We start from the raw sequence: 20,053 nt of genomic DNA, 5'->3' as shown, positions 1-20,053 counted from the left end.
ACCCGGACAGAAGGTAGAAATACCTTTATTACCGACATTACAGTATGTTAAGTCTGAGATTATGCGACCATATATACTTTCAGATGAAATGCGTCTTTCCAGACCATCTTCACACATTGTTTTCATTGGGCTGGTCAACCTCAAAAACTTATTGTGCAACGCTTTTGGTGTATAGGATGTTGAAAATTATGCGTCATCATTTTTGCTTTCCCGGGGTATAGCACGAGATTGGCGTCATTCGCTTCCACCATATGGTTTCAATACAATATCATATCTATAAATCTTTTGATATTTTGTAAGACATTGAAGGCATTACACATCTCTCGAGCGACTGGGATAGCTATTTATTATTTATTTATTTATTTATTTATTTATTTATTTATTTATTTATTTATTTATTTATTTATTTATTTATTTATTATTTATTTTATTTATTTATTTATTTATTTATTTATTTTTGTCTGTATATACTACATTTCTAAATTCTTTCGATTCAATTTGTCACCAATTTCCACAAGCCCACTCACAAAATTCAAGATGTGTGTATATCTCTAAGCCAGCAAGCTGTTATAAATCCCTTATCCCAAAATTGTGTGGTTTTAACGATCAATGACCGAAGTGTATTGTGATGCAGACCCCACAGGATATACATCTGAACTATAGTTAATGTAGTCATCTGTGTATAACAGGCTAGCTACCGATGAAGTAATTTGTCAGCGTGATAGAAACCCTTAGATTGGTTGTCGATGGTACAAACTTTGGTATCAACTGGGATTAAGATGAGCGGTTAACGGTTTCCATCTGTCTAATTCCGTATGCAAGGTCAATGAGGTTCCTGCCGAGGCCTTGAACTGCCGGTATAGAAATTGACAAATATCGTCTCGGGATGGACAACAGAAATACAGAAAATGAAGTCAAATAACACACAGAACGGCCAGCCAATCCATTACTGTTGGAGAGTGCGTGGGCCATATCACGTTCAAATGAGAGTTGTTGTTTGAATAATCAGGGGAAAATTAGCGCCATTTGTTTCCTAGAAATTCTACTTTTTCAGGATTTCGAACCTCTAATTTTACCCGCGTTTCATTGTCCTGCTCTTTTTGATGCCATCACATGATACCTGCGCATTCCTTTTTGTAAACCTTTTCAAAATGACTTGAAAATCAACAATTATAAAGCAATGTTGCACATCTATGAACCTCTTGTAATTGCTCCTGAATGTAACAAAAGAAAAGATTATTCTCTGCTGTTCGAATAATTGAACACTGATTGCAAGGTCATTACTTTATTTACATACGGCTATTGATAAAATCCGTGAAGTGACGTCATAAAGTTAATCCGGGGCATTTTAAGTCATAATTTACTATCGTCTATCAAATTTACATTTCTCGGTGACCATGTATTGATCCAAGCAGAGTTTGTTGCAAGGTTCTTTGTGATGAGTGTTACGTAAAAGTTATCATTTGAGGTCAATTGCATTGAACCTAGCTTGAGGCAATGACTTGCCCCGTGAATTTTGAGCTATTTAGTCTGTCAACAAAAGTATAGAAGTAACTTATCACTCACTCAGTCACTAGAGTTCTAACGGTTCTGACTTCATTAAAGTTTGTAGACTTTGCATGGCCACAAGTCAGTACAATTTAGCATACATAACTATGAGTACAATTGCATTACATTCCTGAGTTTTGTCTCGGAAAAAGTCTGAAATTTAAACATTCGGAGTGAAATGAGGAGTTCACTAATGACACATTGGCGGATTTAAAATGTTGACAGTATCCGATATTGCAAACTTCACACTTGCAGAACAAAACACTAAGGTTTACTACAATGCTCGACAAGTGAGACACAACTGAGTTCATAGGCGTGCTAAGCATTGGCATTGGCATAGAACTTTTCCCATTGATCTTCAAGTCGGTAATTTTCTACAAGAACTACTAATATCCGCTCCAACAATCAAATACGCCCTGCCAAATCCGTGACATGAATCAATTATTCATGTTGTTCTTGGAATGTTTTACGATGTAAAACAGAATCTCAGTACCATCTAATCTCAGCGCCGATAACATTTGACAGATTACCAGAGTACATAATAGAAACTTGGCCCGCGGCTTTCTTACCCTATCTGGACCGTAGCTCTTAATCGTGGGCGCTGTGCGTCATCCTCGTACCCTGGTTGCACATTAAAGATTAGAAAACATCATTTACACCGACGTGAGCTGTACAGCAGTACGGTCGTTATTGCCCGCAACAGAGCAGTGAAAGTTGTAACAGGACAACGTGTTATTCATTTATTACCCCATTGATTACCCGTGGATTATCTGTTCTGGGTTTATCACTCGTTAAACTTGGCAACAAAGCTGTAACCCGCCGTTTTTTGAACTCTCTTACCACAGTGCGGCGATCGAGGTCATGGAAGATAGGACAGTAAGCAAACCAAAAGACCAGCGTAACGTTAAGAGCATATAAGAACCCGCCTTCTACGCGGCTAACACCTTCTTTCCCGACAGAGAATATTATCGTCAGACATATTGTCAATATGGTTGTCAGACAGATCAGTAACGCAGGGGCCCATATGTGTGCGCTCAGCTGTAAAGACACATACTATCAAAACATCAAACTTGTGATAAAAATTCTGAAAAAGTTTGATTGAACACCGTAAAATGATCAAGGACACAGCTCATGTATAACCCGTAACAATAAACAACATTCGACTGAGCATTGATCAAGAAAAATAAAAAATATACGATTCGCTAATTCGACAGATCTCAAGTAATACAATAAACGAAAGGGATCCTTTCTGTCCATTTATCCCCATGGTGATCAAAAACTGTTGACAGCTTTCAACAAATGGAAATAGGTTAATTAATATGTCAATGTGAGGTCGCTTAACATTATGCAAATAGAAGATAGTGCTTTGATGTGTTAACGCTCTTGTTAATTTGACGTACACTTTCCAGAAAAGAAAGAATACGCTTTCATTGTTTACAATACCTTATACTCGTGAACTTTTGGTTAAGGAATATGAAATAATTGTTTTTTGGGTTTTTTTCAATTATTGTTGTTCAAAGGGTTTATTTACTTTGTGGTTCATTTCAGGCTTTAAAGTAACAGTATGTCTTTTAAATTTTCAACAGTTGAGTCCATTATTAATGAGGCGAGTCCTTGTTTTTTCAAAGAAAACCATGTATACTTATGATTTGGGCCTCTCAGAATGCTTTCATTGTGTTACATTTGCTTTTCAACTCCTGGCTTCTCTTTAGATTTTATCCCCTACCCTTTTATTTGAAATTAAAAACGTCGACCAGTTGTTATTTAATTTCGGTGAGATATCGTGCAGGAGAAATACTGTGTATTGGAGCATCAACGCAGCATCCATTACGTCATCGTCTCATTCCTCATCGTAATCATTGCAAAGGGAGACACCAAACGCCGATATACTTTTGTGATTATGTCATCATCGACGTCAGCTGTAGTGTGATAGTACAGCTCCGATCTTTTGACTAACTTTTAATCATTAGTCACGTTTGTGTTTATATAAATTGATACAATTATTGGACTTTTAAACGCTGGCGAACAATTAAAATTGTTCGAATATAAATACATTTGAAGACTCACGCAGTGCAGTGGCCTACTGACATGAGCTCAGTGATCCAAATAAAATACTACCAGCATAATTTAAGGTTATATTATTTACGATTTAATGCTAAGTGTAGATACAGCATGCTGATCTATTTCTGTTCTCGGAGAAATGTTTTAGGATTTTACCAAAAATTACGGTTGTCGCTAATATGGCTGCTTTGGTATATCGTTTGCATCCGTCTTGTTTCAAGGACGGCCTGGTCTGTGTTAAAATTGCTACACAGTTGAGGGGTACGCAATGGTAAGTGCATGGGACAATATGTCTTGAAAAACGTATTTATCATCGGGTCTGAATAGTCTGCTCACTGTTAAAATTGCCAATCGTATGCTCAACCTGGGAAAACTGTTAAAATGCAGGCAATATTTACAACAATTGTAGTATCTGTGGGCCGGGTGGAAAGCGCGACATTGTGTAATTTTGCGATCGACGCGTCAACATGTTCGTTCAGTTATTTGGTCCATGTAAACACTGGGTAAGCTTAAGATTACGAATGCTTCTCTAGCAGAATAATAATGATAGACTCAGCCTGAGACTAAAGTATGCTTTTCGGTTGTATCGTCAAGCATCATCTTTTAAAAAAAAACCTTGTGAACTGAGTATCACCTACAGGTTCTTGCTCCGTGTCCCAAAGCTTGTTTAAACGACTTGAATGGAGCATACACACACGCAGAAACGTCTAGTTGAAGGTTTAGTTGGAAAGATACTCATAGAAAGCAATACTCTGAACAAATAAAAATGCTTCATGTTGCATATTGACCGAGGGTAGTACAAAGTTATATTACATACAAAATCATGTTGTCTTATCCCGAGGGTGGTGAAAAGTACAAATTTCATTTTGATACCGAAAGTTGAATATAATATTGAATCACCATAGATCGCAAAACGAGGGTAAGCATATTATCTAAGTTGCAGATATCAGTACTGCTCTGACCTTAAAACAGAAAACGACGGTACGGTCGATGAAAATGCTATTTTTGTTTACGAGGACTCACGGTTGCTGGAATAAACCAAACCTGTGTTTTAAAGCCGGGTAAATTTATTTCATATACATGTATACAAAGGGTTCAAAATTGAAGATTTTGGCGTGAAAACAGCAAAATCATCTTAAGACAAACTCTAAATCCTGGCAGTGTACTAAAATAGTATACATGTACGAACACTTACACTTTAGCCCTCACGAAAATGTAATTGATACGTCATGACCATGTAATTGATAGCAAAGGGCAAAGATGTCGCTTTTAATGAATGTGAGAAGTTTTAAATATACAAGTTACTGGTTGGGAAATAAAGCAGTTCTATGTTTAAAAAGTGGCAACAAGACAAACTGAGAAGGAATGGAAACTTTATATATATGACGTTTGTAAATTTGTCATTTTACAGTTACTTTCATATGGTAATTACACGAAAGCTACGATGGAGCAAGTTTGTACCATGATGGTTATTTTTCATCAATATAGAGTATACTTAGATTTGACATTTAATGGTCAATGAGGTGTCAGGTAAAAGAATTACTACGACAAATCCATTTCATCGCAAGAAACACGTTTCAAAGGTTGTTTGGAAATTGAGACCTCATCAGACCAGGTGTTCTCACGGAGAGTGAAATTAAATCTCAATTCTGTTAACATTACATTTTGATTGAATCATTTCAGAGACAATGGCCTTTCTTGACGAATCACTAGAAGCCAATTTATGAAATAAAAATTGAAATTGGCTCGGAGTACAATTATCTCCTGATATATGATCGGATATGTAGGATATTTCACTTAATGAATCTCGTGATGATGATGTATTTCAAAATTTACAACGTGTCGGACTGTAATATCAATATGGATTTATGTCTCCAGAGAAGAATCAGCCTATGGAATTCAAAAAGGGGACGTAGAACCATTGAACATGATCGACGTAGTTATATGTGTATTATATTGCACATAAGTGTGTGAGTTGTTAATCAAGGCATCCTTACCGATGTTTTGCGTAGGTGTTACTATGATTTATATATTAAGCGGTGGGAAGTAGTTTCTGTTGAGTGGTTGTTAATATTTAAGTTACGTTCTTCGTGAAAGAAAATAAAATCGTTTCATCAGGGTCAGTTAAGTCGTGTATTGGAAGTTAGCTGTCTTTGTAACTAAATGGTTTAGCTAAATGGAATATAATGCTAAAGCAAAACATTTCACTTAATGACGCGATTATTGTGAAAAATAAAGCAAGGAAGGATGAGATGGTGCCTGTAAAAAGAAGAGCTATGTAAGTGCAAGTTCTACTAAGATTTGAAGAAAAATGCGCTATGCCACAGTGTAACTTTTTGTTTCGCATGGTAAAGTCATCTGCCAACATACTAAACGTAAATAAATCATTCACAGTTAAATGATCAATATTTCATGCGAGTATACTGAGTTTATATCCCGAAAATCATTTCACGAAATATTTCTTTAGTTTCGGATGAATTTTTGCGACATAGATAGTAAATGTCACGATAAACTGTATGTTTTATTTATGTTAGCTCAGCCAGTCCCCGCCCCCGGGGATCTCCAACCAGGCAGCATAGCCCCTGTGACAGGAGCACTTAGCTGCGCAGGATCATGGCGACAGTAATGTTTGATAATTACTTTCGTAAAAATTTATTCGAAGCCTCGAGTACCATTCCTAGCTGTTTTCCCAAGGGCACGATGAAATTTCTGGATATTATACCTGCCAGTTCGACCGCTGTAAATGTGTACCGTTACTGTTGTCATGATGAATTTATGTCAAATTTGTTTTGACAGCTATGATTCGTTAATACCTGTAATGGTTTGAGCTGAACAAGCGCGTAAAGCAAAGGGACTTGTCCATTGAATTTTCTATAAAGCTTAAAGGGACCACGGCAGTAATAATTTTGGTTCTAGAAAAAAGACATCTAAGCGTCATCTTCTTTATAAAGTATGACGAGATGCAAAGTAGTAGCATTGCAAGCGTAAAGGCATAGTGTAAAAATGATAAATATGCAACGGTATCGTTGGCAAGTGGATTTGAAGTCCGGACCAGAATTTAGTTGTCAACAATAGCAGACCGGTTTGAAGAGTTGAGTACTGGAACATTTCGATGTGAGCTGGGAGCAAGAACAAGAAACCAGAGTACTGTGGTACAAGCAGATCAAAATCTCTAGAAGATACATCAAAGATTGAGCTAGACAGCCAATGAAAGATGGACAAAATATGTTGTGAAATTATCACCGATATCAAATATTCTACATACCATATCAATCATTTGTATGGGAGTGAGCCGATGTTTGACCATGACCGCTGTGCTCTCGTTCTTGACCGGTCTGATGTATTTGGGATACTGTTCCAGAAGGTCACGAACCAACTCTGCTCCATACTTGGATGCTGTCACTTGCCCTGTGAAACACACAGAAATGAAACTGAAAGTTGTCACATAGTCATTGGATATCATGACTCTGTCAATGGTTCACACGAAATAGTGTTTAATGCCCCGGAGATTAATGTACGGAACAGGACTGTTTCGATTAATTTTGCTGGTTGGCATTAATCTTTTATAAAAGCATGCATCAAACCCTTCGCTTTACATTCAAGCAGTGTGTTGGTCTTAATGTTTCAGCTACATTTCATAAAACACGTTTTGTTGCCAGTATTGAAAGTATCTGTATGGGGTAAATGTCATTCAAAATGCTTGCTGAACCAAGAACAGGTAACAGCTTGATTAGGGCTGAATACACGACTCGTTTGTCGGAACCAAAACAGATAGCGCCCTTATCCGTTGTGATTCTTCGACTTCTACATTGCTTCCGGTGTAATTATGTAAAATTTTATTATGAATTGAAAACTCGGACTGATGACCAAATGAAGAAAATGTTAAAATATACAATATACTACACAACCATGTAAAATATCTACAACATTCGGGCAAGCAAAACGGGTAGGATGGGTTGAATCAATAGGCACGGCAGGAAGCTTGCTCTGATGAAACCTGCACAGTTTAAAACCATCCTCACGGGAAATCGGGCAAATATCAGACTCTCTAGGGAGCATTTAAACAATGACATGAGGAATAAGGTATTCCTCTGTTGTTTTCCGTTGTCACATGCCAGCTCTGGCAAGGTTAGACAAGGTGGAGTTTGAATCACGATCGCTGGGTTAGTCGTCTTCAAATAACGTGATCTTAGATGGTTTTTGCTCATAAGAAGAGTACCAGCAAAGATGTGTCAGCTGAATTTGCCATTTAGAAAAATTGTCGCTAAATTTCGCTAAATGTAACATGTTTTATAATAAATACGTTATAACTTTATTTAGGTGACACGTTTTTGAATGGTAATATTCTTGGGAAGGTGACATGTTAAGACCATTAACGTTCATTAACAACGGAGACAGCTTTGTGTGGTACAACATATAGCGTACAGTGATTCAATAAAGTGTTTTGTGTGGAAGGTCGATATTCATTGATGACTACAAGAATAACAAGATAAATGAGGAAAGACGAAGGCTACACAAGCGCAGCTTCGGTAATTGCGCTGACTTGTAACACTTAGAACGGTCCTTTGTACAAAAGTTTTATTGTCTCGAAAATGTGTCACGAAAACGGAACGACAGAAACGCTTGACTAAATTATCATTTGTACACTCTCATCTTAAGCCAACTATGGGCCCATTTTACTCTCCATCCCCCATCCTCCTCGTTTTTCATTGAGTCCCTTAAATCTCATTTCGCCGATCAATTTGAATCAGACACACGTCCGGATGAGCAGAGGTAAGTGATTTTTTATGTTTCACCGCGCGGAGTTCCAGTATTGGAAATGTCATACATTTTTATTATTTATATTCAGAATATTAACAATCTCGCGTATGATTGAAATTGTCAACGACGGCTAAGGCTGCATAAAGCGATTTAGGTTGAACGTTTTGTCATGTATGACATCAGTGGAGGAAACAGCGGGTCGGCAACACTCAACAATAAAACATCCATGAACTTTTCCCGTCGCCTGGGGATTGTTTCGGATAAATTGTAATCCGCTCGGCCCTGACATCGGGCGCTCCGGGAAATAAACAAGGAATAATTCATCAATTAACACGCCTTTTGATGACTTTGCGGAACTTAGCTCCGACAATGTCGACATTTTCTTGGAGTGAATTGCTCCAAGAAACCACAGCAGTTAAGTCAGGTCACGCTTCACTGATAAATTGTTCAAAAAACGGATGGCTGAGATTTGAGAGCAGAGCGAAAAGTCATCTACTACATCCGGGTGCGAGTGAATGTATATAAATAGGGTGTGTGCAAAAGCTACATCATATTTGACGATCGCTAATTTTTTCTCTTATTCCTGTTTTGTTTTCTAGTTTTTCGATGTGAAGTACTGACATCAACATTGTCACAAATAGCAAATGGCGCGCAATATTTTACGAAGACAGGTTGAACCAGCAGGCAACTAGATTAGTCTCTAACGATAACGATAATTCAAAAAGAATCGTTGCGTTTCGAATTCTTTGGGCGCTTGAAAGTTCCCCGTGCATTCTTCTGACAGAAATATGCCTCGTTAGCTGTTATTGCATATCTTTATCCACCACAGATTCAGATGAATAAGTTATCAATGTTTTAACGATAAAAACTTTGGGTAAAAACTTGAAAATGTATCGATATCATTCATGTCGTAAGTCAAAGATATAAATAAGCAAAAAGATATAAATAAGCATAATGATATAAATTAATAATTGTATTTGATATCCTCGATCATTAGTGTCACTATCAATTTAAAAGTTGTCCGACACTTTCGACATCACTGAAATCGTGTTGTTGTTGTTGTTGTTGTAGTTGTTGTTGTTGTATATCGTTTTGATTTGAGAGTACTATATTCTCGGTCAATTTGGTCGGACTACAAAGAGTCAACATCCGATGTTTGCTTCATGTAGCGAAGTAGATCGAACGCCAGCGGGCACAGTGTTACAGTTTATGCTGGGATCGTTTCCATTGAAACAGAATGCCAATCACGCAACTCGGCATGTATTAATTTACTTGAGTGTGGTCCAGCCATTGTCAAAAGCTATTAGTATGGATTCTGGCAGCAGTGCCGAGTCTCGCTTTAAATTTTCATATTCAGATTTATGTAAATCAGGAAGACTTTAATAATCCTGACATCAGAAAGGCATTAAAGCAATAGCGCTGTCAAGTTCCGCTTGACTAAGAAAACATTACCCTTAAATGAAGCGAATGCGAGCGAAATTCAGTGTCCTGTGACAAAGAAAACCTCCCATGCAAGCTCGTAAATTATTTTTATCTGAATTCCCAATCGTAGGTGCAAACTGAAGCCGGTACGTCTACTTGCTGTGCTTATCTGATCAATAAAATTTATTGCAGCTGGAATATCTGACAGACTGTTTATCTCAAGAGATAGGCAGAACACTTTGTGAGTGGAATTATTACATATCTAATACACTAAGATACATATGCACTTACCGCATTGCGGTACATACCTATCGATGCGTCGATGTGTGTTTTAAGCAGGTTTTGTGAAATGACGATGCTACATCGAATGACTTAAAAAAATAAAGTCACTATCAAAATGTAAGACATATTACACGTATTTAAAGCCAGGTTTTATCGAATCTATCATCTGCGTATGCAAAACATCTTCCAGTAATCCTGGTTTATAAGGGGCAAAATCTCTCCTTCTTCACGGGCCTTTGACGTCAAGAAAAATGAAATAATCTCTTAACACCTACCGCAAACACAAACAAAGTTGACTGATGTTATCGTGAATACCAAACTGAATTTCACTTCGTTTTCTGTCGAGATTTCAAGTTTAGTGAGCAGCAATCAGGTCATTTGCATAAATTTCTATTCAGAAATGCCACCACTTTCTTTATCCATTAACCTGTAAGAGGTACATTTTTCTCCTAATCTGCCGACGACATGCCTTAACATGACAAGCAACTCAACTAATCTCTCTGCGAACTAGTTTGATCTATTTTTGGCGATGCTTTTCATACAAAGGTGGCAGAGGACAGATTCAAGGACAAGTACTGGTCCATTAAAATTAGTTACCAGCCCCATGTCGACACACGTGTTACTCAATTGCTGAACTATGTCTGCAACTTTTGTTGTCAATGGTTGACGAGAAGGTTCTTTATATATTAAACAGTATGGTCATCATCTGATATTTCCCGTACAATACGGGCTAATTAAGTCTGAACACATCTTTTGCAACCATGAATATGCCCTAATCACCGGATGAAAATATGCTATGCTAACCGCGCGCAAGAGACACAAGAAGTAACAGCTGGCGAAAACCGCATTTTAAACGAGGGGGAAATCAATGTTGGACCGAGTATCGCATCTGAGTACTTGCGCTCAAACATTAAAACAAACCTTTCGCAAGATAGCTGAATCAAATACACAAAATATACAATAATCACAGGGTTGAACACCTAAATTAAAATTCTGTGTACATTTGAAATACTGTGTACACGACGTGCTGTCTGGGCTTTTGTCGGATCTTCAGAGGTTTTGCAATAGCAAATGTAAGTTTATCGGTGAATTTTGCAAATGCATAAAACGTCTCAATGAAATATTGCCTTAAGATGTAATGGCTATAACTAAAATGGAATTTCCTGGAAGTATATCGCACACAGAAAGAATATAAGGAACAATACAAATGTTAGAATATAGTTACACAGATTTTTTGAGATCGCTCCTTTATTTTTGTGATGGTTGTGAGCAGGTATTGACGTAATTATAGCCTGCACTGACGGAATGAATTAGAAAACGTCGTTAACACTTTCAGTCAAGGGAATATATCCTTCATTACAACAGGAAACGGTTGAAAATTGGGCCAGTGGCACCCAAAGATATATATACACTGCAAGTACAGCAAGGCTGCCATGACCGTTCTATTTTCGTCTCAAAATAGAGCGTGCATGTAGCAAGGCATCAGGATTTTCAAACAACCTATTTAACTTTTAATTTGTGTATGTGGTGACATTTACAATTTCCATTTGATGCACCTGGATGTACACGTAGTCACCTAACATACCCTACAAATTCATATAAATTGCGACATTCAAAACCGACGATTCGAGATAGCGACCTGGCCTTCTTTCGGTGCAACGAACCATAAATCATTATATTAACGAAGTGGATAAGTTTACATTTAAACTGACCTTGTTTATTTTCTGATACTCGCTATCAGGTAACCCTTTGTTTCGTCGAGGCAATTTCGTCATCAAAAATGATAGCATTCAGTTTTTAATGTCGACCGAATTAAATTTTATTCGAAGCACCCATACAAGCCTTATTAATTCTCTTGCAATTTGCCGGATATTAAAATGTCACGAAAGCTCCTGCTCTCCGTCGTTTGTACAGCCTTATTGTGTGTCACAGTGTCATTGAAGCGATATGTACAGAGGTGAGTATATTCGCTCGTGATACAAAAGTAGGGTGCCAATTGACATTTTTTTCAGTGAGCTGTTTGGCGCGCATACAGTGTTGATTCTGATTTCGGGGCACGGCTTTGGACAAACAAGACAATAATCGATACTTGGAATTGGTAATAAACGTAAATCGAGCGACAGAGAGACAAATTACATGGAATTCAAAGCCCCAAGCTTCAAGGAGCGATAAACCATGAATGTGTACGTATCTTAATTTTATTGATCTTTTATTTTAGATTCATTGTGGTTGAAACCGAAATTAGAGCCTTTTAACAAATGTCGTTGTCTTAGACAAAGCAATGATTCGCGAACCTGAAGGTCGTCGCCGGGACCGTCTTTCTGAGAGAATGTATGATAATCATAATTTTTCCCTTTTTCATACTTAGTTGTCGATTTTTTTAAATTACAACATATTTTCTTAGTTGGAAGTCCGGGATAACATTCATGGTACCAGGTCATGATTGTCTTTACAAATATGGCAAGACAGAAACCGGTATGAGAAGTTTTTGATTGTTCAAAATTTAGACTAGGGGTTATGTCGAGTTGCATCCGGGCTTTTTTGCTCATTTCGACATTGTATCAATTTATATTCGTCTGATATCAGATAATGAAATGCCTAATTAATGCCTAATTACCTGTAACTAGTAAAGAGGTATTTCTGTTCACTCTGACACAGGACAAATGCACAATGACGGAACAAGCAAACCGTCTTAATTAATTCGTCGATGAGCATTATGCTGCTCGCCGTTTGCTTAATACCGCTTCTACTAAATTGAATGGAATTTCCTGCTGACCTTTATGACAATGTGTCTTCTTGAGTCATGTAAATGCAAACATTAATATAAATATCGTCAATTCCGATTCAAAGCGCATCGATTTACATTATTTGTAATACTTTGGACACTTTCCATCATTTGAAATTATTTGTTTTCCTACTTTGAGGAACATGCAGAACACCTGTTCAAACATTAATTGGGTCACGACATCAAAAGACCCGCTAGCATAGTGTCAAAATATCGCCTCTCAGCATTTTAATGCGTAAAACTCCAAAAACGTCAGTAATGAATAGAAACATGTCTAGACGCTTTTCACTCAATTGGATGTACAATCAGTTTGAATGATAAGTCGGTTTCAGGGGTGAAAATAGACATATAGCCAGCGCAAAGAGAATGGCGGACGGAGGACCAAGCTGTAACAGACAGAAACACAGACAGACTGGTAGATGGGGGGAGACACTTTCAACCGTTGCCACAAATAATCTGTGCTAAGTATTTCTATGCATTCATTTCTCATTTCTCAGGGCTTTCAGACGTCTTCCTTAACCAGTTATTCTTGGCTTAGATCTTGTTGACATTTACTATTTGTATTAGCCATTTGTTTCCCTTTGACGTTTTATCGAGCCAATCAGCTTCTGAAATAAAGATTACGAATAACCTGATAAACCTTTGTCTCATTGTACTGTAATAGAGGCCCGGCAGCTATAAACTTTTGGTGATCTTTTTTTTCACTATTTTTGTTTTTTAAAGTCAATTACCCTCTCTTGTTTTACTCGAAAACATGTAGAAACACTCGCTAAATATCTTTTCAATACAGCGTTTATACATGTACATTAGAATAGCATTGTTATTGTGTAGTTTGAATTCTATTCCTCACCAGAATTCACTTGACAACAATTACAGCAGTCTGAACATGCACAGGCTGAGTTGACAAGCTGAATACTGTGTATTTCCGATGCTCTTTGGAGTAGCGCAAGAAACTATAGTCGACATTAAACACGTAATAGTGAACAAATTATCCGAAGTTACAACTGCTGGCTCTTTAATTAAGGCATTGTCTTAATATTTCAGTAAGGTAAACTTATTGCCAGAATACTGCAATCTACTTAATAGCAATCCTTCCCAACCACTGCGTTCGTTTCACTCCACTCTTTACAGTCGAGCGGACCTGCCTCTCGCTCAATAATCAGACTTCTCCTCCTAAAAGTTGGTCTGATTCCAAATATCTCAAAATATCTCCAGGCAATACTGTCTGGCAATGAGAATATAGGCAATCCAAAATTACAAATCGTCACGTCACCGTCTGTGTGTCTGATATTTATCATCCGCTGTCACTGTCTCTGTGATAGCTCTCCCATTGAGCATGCGCAGAATACTGGAAGTATCTGAAGGGGTGTCAGGGTTTCTTTTCAAAAGAGCTACATGATTATTCTGTCGTCTAAGTGATAAGTAATTGCCTAAATATCATTTCTATACCATGTATTATACCTTAAGGGCTATCCATTTTGTTTCTTTTAGGGTCTGATGCTATACAAGCAGTTTTGCTAAAGATTTGAGTTTACAAAATTACTTAACCTGCTCTGAGAGTAGAAAGTATTGAGATGTGTTCCCTGTCCGTCGTTCGAAAGTTCTGTTGTTGTTTTTTTAAATCGAGGTAAAAAAGAACAAACAGATATCAAACATGACATGTAAGAGTCCCGCAAGCATCCACCGTTTCATAACATGTGCAATAGGAATATTATGAAAAAGCAACTGTGTATTATTTTATGACACAGCAACATGCATTATACAGCCAGCACATGCCAGGGTAGTCATACCAGTGGTTGCGATTTACTGAAACACCGTGGTAGGTACGAGTATAATGAATACAGTGTTTGTATTGATAGAAAATACAATAGAATTATGAGTAATAGCACGGATCCTTTACTTAAAAATAAAAATACACCTAATTTGCATATCTTGGTGGGTAGGATGGCGGTGTACATGTGACCAGGGTTCTAAATTGCCCACAGAGAAATTTGTTGCCTATCAGAAGTATTGGGTGTTGTTACATCACAGCAAACTAGTGATGAAACAAAGGTACTGGTTTTGCGACTCCACAACCAAATGTGATGAGGGCGTTACCAAGTTCAAATGACCTCATGGAACAAAGCTGTTTGTGGTTGCCGTTTCCTTTTAAAACTGTATTAAACATGCCTATTAATAGGACTGAAATGTTATTTTAGGAACGAACAAAGGCTTCGATTCAACATTATTCGACCCCTGTGAAAATTAGAATTATTTGTAAAGAGGCCAAGTAGTTATTTAGCGGCCAGTTCAGAGTTCGAGAATTTGTGGGTTGTGCTGTTTTTGTCACGACACATGGGTTTCAAGTGTCGTGAAAACGCGTCACAGCAGAGCGCAACCGCCGCGACTCTTTTCCCATGACAGAGGCAGCTTAAAAGGCAATTGCGACAGCACGTTATGCATGTCTCCCCTAAAGTTATTTTCTGCAATCACGACTGCAAAGTCAAATTCTGTCACTACGTTGTTGGCATTACGTAATCATTGGAAAGAAACCTGGTTAATAGATATTCGTGGTCATTTTAAATATGAAAACGAGGCAGCTATTCTAACTGAAACCGCAGCCATATGATGATAATATCTCATCCAGCCTTGTTATTGTTTTTTAATGAAGGAGTTACAGTCGATATATGCTCTAGTTGTATTTTCTTACGCAGCATGCTCGGGGTGTATTCTACGCTGGTGATCCCAAGTTAAAATCCCCGCTGTTCATTTTGTTTCTCTGCATAAACATCCAGTGTTATATCGTCACCATAAAGTCTTCAAATGTTTAAACGAAGTCTAATTCGTATCGCTTTTTACTCCGCCACTCACCGAGTATGACAACCGTACACGATTTAAGATTGTTAACTGACGTTGTTTGCGCTCATTAATCCATCACCAATCCACTTGACTGTAGATGGGCGTTGACAGTTGAATGACCGATGTCTCGCTCCGCATATTGATACGAAATATACATGAAATAAAATTTTTCCCAGAAAATAGTGCCGTGGGTATTCCTACCTTCATGCAAATTAACAGCTAAAAAATTCCATTCTGCGCGTAATTCAGATGCAGTGTCATTAATTAACCCTTATGTCAATAAAGTTTGTAGAATATGACAAATGTAGTTTTTAAGTTTTTCACCGCAAAGTCAATTCGTGTTCAGAATCAGAATGAGGGTGATGTGTATGTATGCAGAAGGTTCCAACGGTTGTCCATTCAAGTGCATTTCACGATTTCAAAGTAAATCAGTATTTCCCCTTCCGCGAACACACAGGATGATTCTGTCTCTGATTTTTTATTGGATTACCTCTGCCCGTCCAAAAGATGGCGCACTCAATTTATTAAGTTTGACTCTAGCATTTCGGAGAGTGCTCTTATGTGTTGCAGTTCATGTATCACATCGACTCACTTAAAAGTTCATGCCTATCTGTGACAGGATACATCGCCATTACAAGCGCTTTTGACAGAAGTCACGCAGGCTGTATTTCAGCTCTCAAATCGTTGTATGTTACGGATAGTTGAACGTGAATGAACTACACGCATCCCATCAAAAGAAATTAAGGGTTTCAAACGTGAGGGATATGTGCTGTAATAGAACGAGATAATGAACTGTGTAATGAGAGAGAGACAGAATCTCTTCTGACTTACTTCCCTGTCTTCAACTATACGACTTAAATGGAAAAATCACCCTGAAGGATGTTAAGGGTATTTTTAAGTTAAATACCCGAATGTACACCAGTGCGATAGCCCTTGTAGTAATTTTTGCCAGATTCTCACATTTCGCTAAACCTACCGTTATCTAAATTTAACACCGATCAATCAAAATCAATTTTTAATATTTACCATCTGCTCAAATAGTGGAATCTATTTTGGCGAGCTTTGCCCGAGGATGAATACATTTTTTGCTATCCGCAATGAAGTGGACGAATATCAGATCCAATGTACAATGGAGCAGATGGTTCTAGTTTTGATCAAGCGTGCATATATTTCCAACCGTATTCCTCAATTACTCCTCACTAACCTTCGATGATTCGATGGGGTTTTCTTTGTAAAGCTACTTATGTTTGAAAAAACTGAATTCAGGGGCGAAAAAAGGACGAATGGAAAAGAACAGCAAGGTGCCGCGCTCATTATTGACATGCGCACTGTTAAACGTGCATTTAACTGTTCACTTCAGTTGCAAACATGGTAGAAAGAGAGCCGTGATTACATATGTGTACACGGAGCACCAGTTTGCCTTCGCCTAATCTTTAAATGGGCCGAGCGATCATCATGTAATCGGTTGTCTATCTTACGGACACGTTTTGGTGATAAGCTTCAACAGAAAAGAGGAAGCGATGAACTTTAAATCCTTCTCGCTCAAGTAAGTGATCTCGGAATCGGCTGGACAGGCTTTGCCACGCACACAAGACACAGAGTTACCAATTGTAATGACAAGATTGACATGGGCGTCTTGTACGCTGTCTGAACGAGTTACCCTAGACGAGGACATGATACAAACAGCAAAGATAAATTTACTAAGGTAATTGCTATCCAGGGACTGATTTAGACACTCTTAAAGAAAAAAAGAGCTATCAATGAAACGGTGGTGCTGTCAACGACCTGAACTGGCTTTGTATTCTCACTGGCGTGACTTCTCTTGTCCATCGATGACATTTTACACATGTACATCGGCCAGTACTCGATGTACATTGCGTTAGCCGCCAATTAAATCTCAAAGAATCCCCCCTATAGACCAAGCAACACTTAGCTTAAGCATTTGCATTCGATTTTTCAAATTCGCCAATTAACATGCCATTTGGATCTTCATTAAAACATCCTGCCCAGACTGTCGGCCTGTCTACACTAAAGAGCTAATTTATGTGGAACTGTCTTAAGATGCACGTAACGCCGGGTGATCAATGTCCCCCTGATGAAGAACATTACCCGACCTCGGCCAGTTATCGCGCCTCCTGAGCAATCCTTCCGGCGTTGCTTCCAAAGACTTGCCCGTACACCCGGTCAGTAAGACAAGTTCCGCCCAGAAAGTTGGATAATTGTGACGTGATGGTAGAGTCATAGGTGTTTGTAAAAAATGCACTTTGTCCAGTGAAATTTTGTTTCAAAACCCAAAGATTAATACTTAATATTAAACTCAACGGCATTGCAATGAAGTGAACATACTCGCAAATGTATCAACTGTAAAGTCGATTAAAAAGTTTTGCAAATATTAGAGATACGTCATCCTTTAATATTACGATACCCTGGCTTTGGTACATTGTTTTACCGTATAAACGCAAGCGTTTTTGTCTTGAAATGAACGGGACAATATGATATCAATCTTCAGCAGTAGCTGCTTCTGAAACGCCTGTTGGATATTAAACGCCGTATAATGATCAATAATTTAGATGTTCCAATTAGTCAAACTGGCGGAGTGACAGGTGGATATCAGGCACAATACAAGTACACAGGCGCTGTCGGTATTGATACAGTAACTTGCGTTGTAATGACACGCTCATCTCATACATCTGAATTAGCACCGGCATGGTGTTGATAATAAGTCATTATGCGAGGGCGGAAATTGAAAACTAACACAAATTGCAATGAATTGTGCGTGATTCCGTGAAGCACTGCAACTGATCACCTAACGATCGTTCAAAACTGTCCGAAGTGCAAATTACCTTACGGCGTGAGTGTGTTGTGCCGGGTAGAAAATATTGCGGCAACATATATTAATTTTCAGAGTAGCGACACATGGTTGACCATACAGACTCAGAGAACATACCACGGCCTCAGACAAAGAACGCGTTTAACATGTTTAAATATATCCTATATACATTCAGGTAGAATATTTTAACGTTTTGACAAGATCGCAGACACGGCAGCCAAAGGCTGAACATCAAGCTGTTCTTTGTAGACAAGTTGCAAAATCGCACTTCAGTCAGAACAAGTACGTATACCATAGAATGCTGCCATGAAGAAATACTCATGATTTGAAATTCAGTCCCACGGATATACAACATCATGTCTTGAGGGACTTTGTACCGCGGTGCACGCCATGTAATTGTTCATACTAAGAAACCATAATTCGAATAACGTGATCGACTGAGTTTGATCGATATGTGTTTTATCTAGTATAAGATTTGATATACTAGTAATGAAATTCCGGTCACAGAATTCGAGACATAGGGAGTACTCTATATACACTTCCCTCGGTGCATGGATTAGAGTTGAACGCCCTACTAATTAATATTTTTTTAATAGTTTGAGATAGTCTACTGGCAAAAATGCGAGTCTAGAATGCCAATGGCAACCTTCTGATAATTTTCTTTTCAGCGAAATGCCCGGAAGGTTAACTGTCAAATTGAAATTTCGTGTCGAATATTGGCCGGAAGGACAACAAATTTGCTTCGATTTTACTTAACGACTTCCATTTTATTGTATTGAAAGTAGCATGACTCGAAATATCCTTGTCATTCACAAAATTACAGGTTTCGCCCAAGAAGGCTCCAACAGACGCAGTTTGGAATGGACACTTTTTTCTGATTATTCAAATTTGTGAATATGACACAGAGATACTGTATATTTGCTATAGGAAAGTATAATATTACCTATATCCTCTTCTCTTCAATCACTTTTTCCACATTTGCACGCATGCGCGTGCCATCAACGTTAAAATTGTCCATGAAGCAAGAATCGGAATCTTTACATAGTATAATGTAATACGAAATTGACGGAAAATGTATAATTAGATTTTAAGCCGCCAGGTTGCCAAAAACAGGTTAACCTAATTTGGTCATTTAGTGGGCAAAGCAATGACAACAATAGGCAAGGCTAACATGATCTTCAAGGATGTCTTGCACAAATGTTTATTCAAGGCAATTTGATCGCTCTCGAGTGAATGTTTTAGCAAAGGTTAGAATTCGCTGTAGAACGGACCTTTCAGTCTTTAGAATTCAACTCTCTAGGGGCACATCTACATGCTTATAAATAAAATCAAACCTAATGATATTTGTTTTCAATTACCAAGCCGTAATGAAAGAGAAATAAATCGCAGTATAGTATTTCACGTTTTACGCAAAAACTACGTAATATTTCGTTTGAGTTTCCCACCACCGATGCAAAAGTTGGCATATTCTAGACCAAATCGCATATCCTTGATTCAAAATCGGTGATCACTTGAAAGCATCGCAA

General features: G+C 38.0%; 1 protein-coding gene across 1 annotated transcript in view; it reads right to left on the bottom strand.

The window, feature by feature from the left end:
• The window catches only part of LOC139121443 (neuronal acetylcholine receptor subunit alpha-9-I-like), a 75,150-nt gene that overhangs the window by 23,435 nt on the left and 31,662 nt on the right, over positions 1–20,053 (bottom strand). Inside the window, exon 3 of the mRNA XM_070686310.1 lies at positions 6,875–7,017. Coding sequence (XP_070542411.1) covers positions 6,875–7,017 — 143 coding nt within the window. The remainder of the gene's footprint in view (positions 1–6,874; positions 7,018–20,053) is intronic.

Source organism: Ptychodera flava, chromosome 21 (genome assembly GCF_041260155.1).
Source record: "Ptychodera flava strain L36383 chromosome 21, AS_Pfla_20210202, whole genome shotgun sequence".
NCBI classification, from domain to species: Eukaryota; Metazoa; Hemichordata; class Enteropneusta; family Ptychoderidae; genus Ptychodera; species Ptychodera flava.
The sequence above is the reverse complement of the archived record's forward strand: the minus strand, read 5'-3'. Positions and strand labels throughout refer to the sequence as shown.